Genomic DNA, 12148 nt, shown 5'->3' on the forward strand with positions numbered 1-12148 from the left:
AAAAACCCCAAACCTGTCTAGCAAAACCTAATGAAAAAAATTTAACATTGTAATTATCTGCACAGGGCAATTATCTCAAAAGACTTCACAGTTCACAGAAAATGATTTTAATTGTTTTTAAAAGGCTACCACTGTATGCCTTGTAAACACTATCCTCAAGTGTGTCCAGGATTTGTTACATTGCAACATTTAACAAGTTTGTTAACAAACAAAAATTGATTTTTATTTATCTTGTGAAGCAAAGCCCTTGTTGCTTTCTTCTTGATATTAAACCTCTCTCTCTTTTTTTTTTTTTTTTTGGCAAAGTAAATAATGGTGGAAACATCTGGAGATCCGATTAAACTATAAGTCCCTGCTTTAAAGAAAGGGTAGATCAATATAACTGCCAGCTCCATTAAACAATTCTTATCACTTTGGCTGTTTATGTGGGAATAGATGCAATTTATATTTTATGTTTAATCCTTCTGGAGCTGCTAAACTTATTTAAATTCCTCATAGAACACCTTAATCAACTAGCCACACCTTGAAGAGAGACTGGAGGAAAAGAAAGGTCTGATAGAACTGTCAGAATGATAAAGAAATGCAGTAACCCTCAAGAAAAATGAGAATGCAAATGCTTAAATAAGAATAAAAAACACATACAGTAAAGCCCCACTTGCTGTTGAATGTGGGACCTTTGTTACAAGCAGCAGAGCAGAATCCTAGAGGAGAAACTGAAGCAGAAGATTCTGCTGTAATAGAAGCTGTGTATGGTTAGGCAATTTCTGCCAGGATTAATATATCATTTCAATATGTAACACCCAGAATTTGGCACAGTCACTTCTGATAGAAGCCCCTGAGAGCAGAATGCTTTGGCTCTTTCCTGTCAAGTGACTTGTGGGAACAAGGGAGAACCAGGATCAGTCCACATGGAATAAGAGCATGTGCAGAGGTATTTCCAAGAGCAAGAGTTATTGGAGTATAAGGTTGGGCACTGACTTATATTACAGTGACTTCTTTAGAGCTTGGTGGCAATGAAACCTGGAAGACACAGAAACTCAATCGGTGATTTCATTTAAAAGCTCGTAGTCCAAAAGACCCACCGTCCCAAACAAACAAGAAGAATAAATGGAGTGGGAGGGACACTGTGTGGCTAACAAATTAACAGGACTGGGGTAGTTTTCAGTTGATTGTCAGATCTTAGTTTTAGTGCTTTCATTAGGCTTGGCAGGCTGGAAATTCATATTTTATGTCACAGTTTACTTGGGTGTCAGAATAAGAAGCTCTTATCTCAAAGGTTTTATGCTTTAGTATTGGTACTCTTTGTTCCATGGAAGATGCTATAAATGTGGAGGATTATTGACATTAGAAAATGTTTTAAAAAGGCAAGGCTTGTGTAAATAAGTAGTCAGTGAAGAATAAAATATATCTCCATTCCTTGTCCTTCAGGTACTTGGTGCAACTACGTGAAGGAGAGTTGACTTTATATTGCATAGGTCTGGGAGGAAAGAACAAGACTGCAGACCCTGTAACGAATACAATTAATTTGGCAGGTGGTAATGTGAGTGTCAGCAAGGAGAATGGATGCAGTACCTTTTCAGTTCAGACCAAAGAACACAATTATTTGTAAGTATAGTTGGTAATTAAAATTTTGTTAAAGCAGAACTACTGAAAACAAGGTCAAGCAACAGAGAATCTCAGTGTCTCAGAACAAAATGCAGCAGTGGAGAAACGCAGCCACCAGAATTATATATAATTACCTCTCCCAGTGGTTTGCAGTGATTTGATGAGTATTTTAAGGAGGAATCAATAGTACCACATTATGGAATGGGGAAGATACATTGAAATACTGCCCACAAAGACTTGTCTAGTTGTCATGTCAGGAGCCAGTGAAGGGGATACATCATTCAGCTTGATAGGACTGATGTGTGAACAGGTTCTGCCTAGCTTGTGCAACAAGCACAGTAAGACGTAGCACATTGTTCACCTTCCCCCAAGGTGGAGAAGAGGAATTATGAGGTAACTGCACCACAGAGTCAATATATGGCAAAATTTCAGCTCTCTAACCTCAGACACGTAAGCAATTAACTCTGCCTGAAAAGGTCAGAGTCAGCAGCACTGGGCTTCTTTGACAAGTAAAGCTGCTGAACATCATTCTGCTTAAATAAGAAATATCTGTGGCTGTGTTAGTCAGCGTGTTATTTACACTTCCTTGCATTTATATATGACATCCTTATATTTCAGGTTTCGAATACCCTTTACTGTCCAAAATAACAGGACAGAGGATGTTAGCAAGCTCCAGAATGAATGGGTGTCTCTCATAGAAAGGTACTGTCAGCCGTGCAAGGGTGCCTCGCTGCCTCAGGAGGGATCTCAAGGATGCACCTCCTCTGAAGCTGATTATGAGGATTTTACTGTACCTTTGAATGAACAGAAAGAGGAGGCCTTCCACTTCGCTGTGAGTTCCGCAACAACCTGTGTGAACAAGTCTTCAGGCCCCCAGACAAAGCCTGCAGAGGGAGAAGCAGCCCCAGCATCACCATCTCTTCCCATAAGTAAGGCAGAGGTACCACCAGCCCCACCTGTGTTCCTGCAGCCCTGCAGCCTCTCTCCATCAACAAAGAGAACCAAAGCCTTTCACTGGGATGTTGTTCCTTGTGATAAGGTGAGGATGAAACTGATGGTAGCTGTTAAAAAATAAATATTGTAGTTTGTATTACATGTATAGTTATCATAAAAGTACAGTAGTGCTACAAAACAACCTGCATGCCCTTCTCTATGTTTGGATGAAACTAAGTGCCTCTGTTCTTTTGGCTTTTTGTTCACCCTGTCACTTCTATATTTTTAGATCCAAAAATCTGTTTGGGGATCATGTGACCCATGCAAGAAGAAAATAGATGTATCCAGACTCTGTGATCAGTTCCAGATCCAGGACGTGGCAGCATTTTCAGGCAGCGAGCCTTCAGTGAATCAGCACATCATGCTAGATCAGAAAGTTGCGCATAACTTTAGTAAGTATGTTAGCAAGAACTGTGTGCTCCTATCTGGAAACCTGGGGTGAGCACTGTGTGCGTTTTCTATTTGTACTTTCTATCATTCTGTAGACAATGATACAAGCCTGTGTCTAAATTACCTTTTAATTCAGTGCCCCTCTACTCATTTATAAAAAATAAACTTTATGGCTCGGTTGCTCTAAATGTAGTCCTTTATGATGTAGAGTAGAAGCACGAAGCTTCTCCTCTTCTTGTACAAAACATGGTTGTGCCATGGAGCTGTGATGCTGTTGCACTAGGGTAGACACGTAAAATCACGTATGACACCTGTGAAATTAGCGTTTGGACTCTGCCTTCAAAGGCTTTTCAAATTTTGTGGGCTGTCCAGGTGAAACAAATCAACAGAAACAGCTTGGTAGCTAGAACTTTGAGTGCTGTGCTCAGTCCCTCTCCTACCTTGAGTTCACAAATATTCACCTAGGTGTAGATGGGTTGGTGCAACAAGCCTTTGAGGCAGCTACAGCCAGGTCACAGGAGCTCTCTGGCCTTTCTCTGGCCCATAGCTTACCTGTGTGCAGCTGTCTTGAATGGTCACGGTAGGATCCTTCCCTCTCATATCCCCGAAAAGGTTCTGCCAAAGGCCTGACTCAGAACAGTCTTTCACAGCTGATGAAGCAGTTTAACACATAGTTCTGGCCTTACTAATGAAATGATGTAAAGATCTTTCAATTACTTTGATGAGAAGTGGTAGATACTAAAGGAGGGAGAGTAATTGCTCTTCAAAGACTACTGATTTCTATTACAGAGATGTCTTTCCAAAAAAGTTCTGTAATGTAGTGATGTTTTAAGAAATGTTACATGTGTAAAGGACTCGGGGTAGTTAATTTTGAAGTTGTCATGATTTAATCTTTATGAATATTGATAAGAAAGAATATATTTTGGAGATTGGGTAAAGTTTTAATTGGGAACTGTAAATGGAGATAACTTGTTGGAATTATTGCATCCGTTGACTAACAATTTGAAGGGTTAAAAGGAAGTTGGTAATACGAAAGGACTGTTGCAGATAAAAAGGAATTTTGTAATAACACTTTTATCTATCAAATTATTGCAGTTTCTTTGAGGAAATTTCTTTTAGTTTGCAAATAGCACCATTCTTCCTTTTGATCCTATTACTCTTACAACTTTTTTCATTGAGACATTCTACATCCGTTTCCTAATCTTATCCTTAAAGCCCCATCAGTGAGATTTTTGGTGTATACTTATTATAATGGACACTACTTAGATCAAAAGTTAATTTGATCCTGAAAATTCTGATTAATCTTCCTTGCAAGTGCTGCAAACCACAGTTCTTAAATTAGCGAATAAAATGATGAAGCTCCAAAATGCCAGTAGGTTAAAATTTCTTGAGACTTTGAGTAGGCTTCCGAACACAAGAGAAAGATGGGAGTTCTGAGCAAAGATCTACACACTAAATTCAAGCCCAGGGTATGAGAAAATGCAAATAAAAGCTAAGTTATCTAGGGGAGTCCTGTAGACAAAATACACTTCTGCTGTACAGAGAGCAGGTATTGGAAAGGCAGACACAAGAAAAACGTCTTCAGATTTCCAATGAAAAAGTGTTGGGAGACACTATAATGTGTATGTTATTCCAAGAATATGGGGTCTAGTGGGTGAAAAACTGATCTAGGAGTCAAAATACCAGCTTCTGTGACTTGATTGGTGCCTGTTTCTCTGGATGAGACCCAGTTTCCCACATATAAATCTTCATTTTCCCTAGGAAAAAAAATTGGCAAAGTCTGATGGCTAGAATCTATTCAGCAGCTAATTTCAGCTACTGAAAACATTCAAGAAAATATTAAATGCTTTGTAGACAGGTTGTGAAAATTTTAAATTCAACATTTTACTATCAGTTATTCGCTCTGTTATGGTCCATAGACATCGCCACACCTGAAGAGATCCATGGTTTAAAAGGCATAACGAAGCAAAAGAAATAAAGCATAAAAAGCCTGAGAAGGAAAAAGGGAAGATTCTGCCAGGCTTAGCACTAAAGCTAGAGCTTATAACAAAATTAAAAGGGTGGAAATTGTGTCAGAAAAAGAATAAATGGTACATACTCCATTGGTCAATGAGAACTATTAATACCTGATACAGGCCACAGCAAGTGGCTGTAACCTGAAAACCTGTTCCTTTTTAGAACTGGAGGGAAAAAAGAAAAGGTAAATTATACACATCCTTCCTGAATTCTCCTTCCCAATCCCCTTGTGCTGCTCAGAGGAGTTTTGTCATAACGGAGACTGTAGGACGTTCATGCCAACACTGAGAAGCATTTAAACCTTTTCACTTTTTTTGCTGATGCCCTCTGTTCACTTCCTTGTGCTCCCTTTTTTACCTTCATCCTTTAATAATAATGATGGAGACAGACAGTAATTAACAAGTAACTGGTAGGACAAAGTGGTCTTTTTGGGAGCAACAGCCTTATAGATGGTTCCTCACCTGTTTGAGGAAGAGACATCTTATTTTCATTTTCCTGTCGTAATGTGTATATGAGCCAGTCCCACATCAGCAGGGAAGTCTTAAACATTATAAAAACTCTTAATCAGATTTTAGAATGTCAGACAGTGTGGAAGAAGAGACCACTTCTGTTTCCCAGGTTGCCTTCATTTTGGAAGTAATTTGACTTGCATGCCCTTTAACTACCTTCTTTTTGAATCCTGGAAATCAAACAAAGCAAGTAAAAAGACCCAAAATAAATGCAAAATTTGATTTCTTTAACCTTCAAAATATTATAATATTCCAATAAATTTTATTGTTATTATGAAAAAATATTTTGACTGTTGAGCTGTTTATAAGAGAAATTTATGCTGGGAAGTACTTGAGTACCTTCTGATAACAGTATCTTGATCTGTCCTGAGCATTGACTATGTTCTGACAGAAATGTATTTTTGCTTGACTACTGCTATGTATATTTAAAGAACATACAAACACTGAGTTTTTACCTTAGCTTAGCAGCTACTGTGTTTGGGATTTTTTCTAGTGTGTGTTTTATTTATTTTTTTTTTTTTATATGGAAAGTAAATATGAACTATTTTGGTGATTTGCCTTCACTTGAGCATTTTCTTCCAAGTAATCTAAGAATCGTTTTCCTCCAGACATTTTTCTTAAAAGTTTCCGTATAAAACCAAGTGAGCTGAAAGAAAAACTGTACATTATACATGAAGAGAGTGGTGGACTTACAGATGAGCAGATTACAGCACTGAGAAGGTAATCTTTGGGGTTCAGTGTTTATAATATATGCTACCTTTTGAGGAAGGTATCCTCTTCTGCAAATCATGTGAAATTCAAGAAAGATGCTGCTGAGACATTGGGTCTGTCCTTACTGTGACTGGAATATTAGGGTTGCACACAGAAATCAGTTCTTGCAACTGAGATTTTAGAGTAAGCCCCCCAAATGCTACTTTTTCCCCATGTTGTACAGGAAAGGGGATTGCAAGAAATGATAGGAAATATGACGTGATTTTGTGCACCGGTTACAATGAAGAGAGTTAGTAAAAGAATAAGTTGTGGCAGTGAGCAGGGGTAACTTGAAGAGAAAATTTTACATCTTTTACTACAGACTTACTGTCTATTGTGGGATCAGAAATGAAAGATTTGAAATTGGTTTGGACAGGAGGAAGGCAGACAAGTGTCTAAGGGGCTTCATAGGATGATGGGATATTAAGAATATCAGTATTTCTGTGTGGCAGAGATTTGTGGGTTTAAAGCAGAAAATGCAAATTTATCTAAAAAAATTGAATTGCTGTATTGAGAAAAATAGATATCATGAGCATAAGCAAACTATTGACACGCAAATTTTTTAGGAACTGGATTGTATCTCTGAACAGTTTAAGACATAGAAAGAAAGGAAAGAAATGGGATCTTAGAGTAGTATCCGTTATACATCCCAGTCCCCATGTGATGCTCAGGCCATTTTATTGAACACGCTTATATGAAAACTTGCAATGAAACTGTTTCTTGCTTCAAAATCAGAAAAAAATTGAGTGTTTCGCTAAAACGAGCTTGGAAAAAGATGATGCTGGCAAAGAAAGTAAGGAAGTAAATAAGTGATGTTTCTAATTCTTGTGGAATTAGTTTAATTTTGGCCTTAAAATCCTGATCCTAATCAGTACATGAACAGCAATTTTAGTCTGCAGAATCAGGTCTGTACTTAGAAAGTGATGTGAGCAGGAAGAACAGAGGTGTAACGTATGGAATTAATGTCATTCTGTGAGATGGCTTATACAGAGCTTGCCTGAAGTATGAAGTGACATGGGCAAGACACCAAATTTTTATGTTTTGTATGTGCCAGTATTCTGGAGGAAGCTTCCAAGCTGCCCCAGTGCTTTACTGGTTACACCCCACGCTGGTGCAGATTATGAGCTGGCGAAAGGCGTTGGAGGTGATGGAGCTCTGTTGCCCTTCAAAAGCTGATCTTAAAGGCTTCATTTAAAAATGAAAGATCCTACTGCAGTACTGCAGTTTCTAATTGCAGTGATGGAATTGGTCAGGAGATATCTCTGGAGAAACAAATGGTTGGAACAGGCAGAATAAGGAAACACCCCCAGTCCTGCAGCACAGCCGAGTGCTTGGGGTCTGGCCAGCCCCGCGTGCGAGGGCAGCCTCTGCTCACACCTCGGGTTGAAGGAAAACATTGAACACTGTCTGTTGTTCAAGCCCTAATGCAGCACTTCAGATTCAGTCCAGGATCTCCACGCTGTTGAAACTGGTGTAACACCACTGAGATTACTGATTTATAGCATCTGGGCTCTTTGCCATCAAACATAATAATAATAATAATATAATAATAATGATGGCAATGAAGCTTGAAAGATTTTATTTTTTCCTTGAAGATTTCAGAGTCTTCCTTTGATAGCAATAACGCTGAGGAAATTTTTCTAGCAATGGAATGTGTAAGAGATATTGAATGCTGTATTGCTATATGCTATATAGAAGCAAAGATCCTGTTATTTATTGCCAAAATCTAGGAATGCATGTACAAATCCTGTAGTGGAATGAAGCTGATTTTTTCCACCCCAACAGTTTTTAAAAGTGTTACTGAAATAGAAGAGACATTTCAGAACTGAGGGTTGGATTTCCCAGGTGGTCCTGAGTCTTACGGCTCCTGTCCAGACATCTCATCCAAGGAGCTGATGCTTTTCTCAAGCCATTGGCACTCAGAAGTTTCTCTTGTACAATGCCCTGTAGTGGGCTTGGCACAATACAAGTAGGAGGACACAGCACTTTTGAAGACCTTTCCACTTGAATTAGGTGCCATGGTGGAAAATTTTACTTTTGAAACCTGTGGCCTGCAGGGGCTGGAAAATTCCTCTCTATGAAACCCATCATACTGTCTGAGCCTGAGCAGGAGGTCTCACTTCTACTATTGTAGAATGTAGAATGAAAAATATTTAAAGCCTAAACTAAGATTACATTTTCAAGACTGTGACCAGTGAGCAAAATGTTCTGCCATGTATCCAATGCAGGTTAGTGGAGGTGGTAGAATATTATTAGAAACGTCAAGACTTATTTTGATATGGAAACCTTTCCCTAGTTCTCTGAATGATTCTTTATCCTGATGTCTTAAAATCAATAGCAAAGCACTCCTTGTCTCTGTAAACTTGATTTTTCAAAGCAGTGGGAGATTTTTCATTGCACAAATTCCATTAGAGTTGCATTCATGTAAAAAGATATTTATGGAATGCATTCACATATTCTTGTGCTTTCTTTTCTGTGGCTTCCATTGTTTAATGCTTTAAGATTTAAACCTTCTAGACAATCTGCTAATTTCATTTCATATGCATAATACATAAAACAATTTGGTGGGATATCAGACTTTTGATTAAATGAAGATATTTACTGTCCGCTTTAAAATAAATGTTCTGTGGATTTGTTTAAAAAATCAAACTATTTTTAATGATAAATAAAACCCCCTTTTATTTGCCAACAGATAACTGTTATTTTTAAATGAGAATTCATTTTTTTTTCTTCATGATGAAGGGTGATGAATGGAATATTTTGTAATCTGCTTTAATATAGATTCAATAATTCAAAACCTAGCAATTATTCAATTGAAATGTCATACTAAGTTATTGACCACAGTGAAAAAAAAACAGTTTGGCATGTATTTGTATTTAACATGCTAAAATCTTTGCTTTATTTTTTCCATCTTTGAATAAATTTCCTTACTTTTAATGAAAATTTATGTCTGTCTCCATGAATGTTTAATCACACTTGCTACAAATTTAGTAGATTGTTTGCAGAGAAAGAAGAGGAGATAGTAGACTTGAATACTTATTTAAGATTCTTAACACTCCTTCTCATATGTTAGCTGTAACAGCGATTTCATTTTTCTTAAGATATGCTGTGAATTCCCACAGTGTATCAGTCAGACATGCAGGAATATCTCCAAAGGAAAGGAACTGTAGCCGTGTGTTTACTTTTCCAAGTGGAGGCATGTTTAAAGACATCAGTTTTTCTAAAAATTTGTGACTCTGGAGTACTGTGGGAGAATATTCTGTTACCTTGTGCAGAAAGAAGAAAGTTGTGCGTCCGTGTTACACACTATCATAACAAAACCAAGACACGGATCTCGGGTGTGATGCAGCACTTCAAGAGACAGAAGTGTCATTGCCCACTCTTGTTTCATGGGCGATTAAAAATGTTTCAGAGGTAGGAGTCTGTCAGACCGTGGGGCCCAGGGGTTAATTACACCATAGCATGAGTCTGCTCTGCTTCTGTGCTAGTTCTTCAAAGAAGCTGTTGCTGGAGACAAGCTGAGCCAGCATGGCCATAACTGCTCAAAAAGCGTATGTTGTTTCTAGGTGCTTTGGAAAGGGTGTCAGGTACGCTCGTGCAATCAGTGGAAACAAGGCAGGTATGTATTAAGCACAGAAGTCAGGAACCTCTTTGGAAACGATGACCTTAACTCCTCTGTTGCATGGTTTTACCTATTCCAAAACAGCCCACACCTCTGTAGATCGCCTGTAGATCTGCAGGTGAACACTGCTGACTTATTTTCAAGCCTTACGTATATATAAGCATTTCCAGACCTGCAGATGTATCTGCAGATCATTTCTACTTTCCATCGCATAGTTGGCTCAAATATCTATGAAGTTCCAATGGCTAAAGAATAAATATGCAATATGTAAACCACACTAAACAGTAAGAAATTCTGATGCATGGCATGGAATGGTTGTTTTATGTTACAACAACATAGAATGAAGAGGAAGAGGACAGTGAATTTTCATTTGCTGTTTTGCAGATACATGCCAACACCAAAAGATGCAGAAAGGTACCAGGCATTCAAGGGGTCATCTTCAGAGCTGCATGTGGTTGATCAGTTTATGTTAGAGGTAAGAAGGCACAGCGTTAAAAAACAGTCTTCTAGACAGAACATTACAAGAAGCTGTTGTTTGAAACTGAAATTTACAATCTCAATTAGAATCAGTTTAAGACATATAGATATTATGATATCATATGATATCTTATCATGTATCATATAATATCATAATGATAAGTTATTATAGCATATAGCTATTATGAAGAGAACTGTATGGACCCCTTCCTGTATCCAAGTCACACACCCTCCCCTTCCTCCAAAGTAGGAGCTGATTTATTCTGAGCAAGGTTTCCAAAATCTATAAGCATAAAATTGTATGCATTTAACCATTCTTGTTCACAAGGAATGAGCATCATTGATTTTAATAATGTCTGGCCCTACGGGCACACAGCGTCTTCTTGAATTTGCATAAGCAAACGATGCACATTCAGGTATCTGCCATAGTATATCTGCAGACTTAAGGCTTAGAATAAAATATGTAAATTATCAGTAAAATTAGGAAAACTATGGTGCAGCTGAATTACTTGATAAATTAGGAAGGCATGTGCGTGTTTTGATATAAACATGCGATTTGATTCTTTTTCTGTTCAATTTTCTGCAGATGTGTAAAATCCCCCACTTAGGCCAGAGGCTGGATCTCCTGCTTACCGTACGTGAGCTCCCTGTGAGCATGAGAGATTTGGAGCCTGTGAGTAACGTGACTCCTTCGTAGTGTGTTTGTAATCAAAATCTACCAGGTACATAGTGGAGGGCCAAGCAGCCTCAAGGCAGATTTCAAAGCTGTGTAGTCAGGAAAGTTTTGGGATTTCTTTTCTTTTTTTTTTTTTTTTTGTTCCCCCTGTAGCCAGCCCATAACATAAGCAATTCATAGTGTAATAATCCAGGCAGCCTAGTGTATGAAAGAAACATCTCATGGTGCTGTTCAAAAGTAACAAGCAAAAAGGTTAAAAAAATTTCAATAAAATTTCAATAAAATCCCTATAGGTCATGGCTTTGATAGCAAAGGAATTATAAATGACATGGAACTGTTAGAGGTGGGCTACATTTGAAATGCAGTGGCACTGTTGGCTGGTGTGTTTGGAATGCTTTTGGGAATCCCATTCATTTTATGGTGTTTTGCTAATGATTGTACTCCACAGTACCGGTTCAAAACAAAACAGTTAAAAAAAAAAAAAGTCAAATGAGGGCAATGATACACATTTATATACATGTATGTGCATTTACTATCATCCTTATTCCACTACAGTTCAAGAAGCATTTGCTGGTGGGCCTGGCAGTGGAATAGACTTCCACAAAGGAGGAAGAAAAGAACAGGAAACAATTTTCAAATTTTTATTTGGTGTTGCTAAACTTTCCTCTTTCTTTAGCCAGTGATAAAACAGAAGTGAATTTCATAATTAAAATTTGATTCCTTTTGTGGGGAGGTTCTTGCCACACAAGTTGAAAGAATCAATCTGAAGTCACAGACACTTAGAGCAAGTTTATTTGACCAGCATCTTGTAGACACTATTTTCAGAAGACTGGAGGAGGCTGTTCACCCTAAGGACTACAACACTGAACTGAAATGTTGCAAACCAGAGTTCAAGTCCCTCTCTGCCTTTTTGAGGGTGACCTAGGTGTGGGGGGGATGCAATAAACAGTATTCCAATCTCATGGTCCGGATCATCCTGTTCCAGACTCCTGCCTTCCCTGCCAGGGTTTGTGTATGCTTTAATTCAAAACAAAGTGTTTCAACACAATTCTGTTTCCGTGAAAATGCTCCAAACGTTTTGCTCTTATTCTGCATGGGAGCGAAAATTAA

The 12148-nt window shown here is 38.1% G+C and overlaps 1 protein-coding gene across 2 annotated transcripts in view; it reads left to right on the plus strand.

The window, feature by feature from the left end:
* The window catches only part of LOC101919882 (formin-F), a 52184-nt gene that overhangs the window by 19343 nt on the left and 20693 nt on the right, over positions 1-12148 (plus strand). For both annotated transcript variants that reach the window (XR_008748762.1, XM_055814008.1), the window contains exons 6-11: positions 1429-1605; positions 2224-2644; positions 2828-2990; positions 6122-6233; positions 10270-10360; positions 10949-11035. Coding sequence is in view for 1 of the 2 variants with exons in the window: in XM_055814008.1 (XP_055669983.1) it covers positions 1429-1605; positions 2224-2644; positions 2828-2990; positions 6122-6233; positions 10270-10360; positions 10949-11035 (1051 nt within the window). In the remaining variant the exon portion in view is untranslated. The remainder of the gene's footprint in view (positions 1-1428; positions 1606-2223; positions 2645-2827; positions 2991-6121; positions 6234-10269; positions 10361-10948; positions 11036-12148) is intronic.

The sequence above is a fragment of the Falco peregrinus genome, chromosome 9, assembly GCF_023634155.1.
Source record: "Falco peregrinus isolate bFalPer1 chromosome 9, bFalPer1.pri, whole genome shotgun sequence".
Lineage (NCBI taxonomy): Eukaryota > Metazoa > Chordata > Aves > Falconiformes > Falconidae > Falco > Falco peregrinus.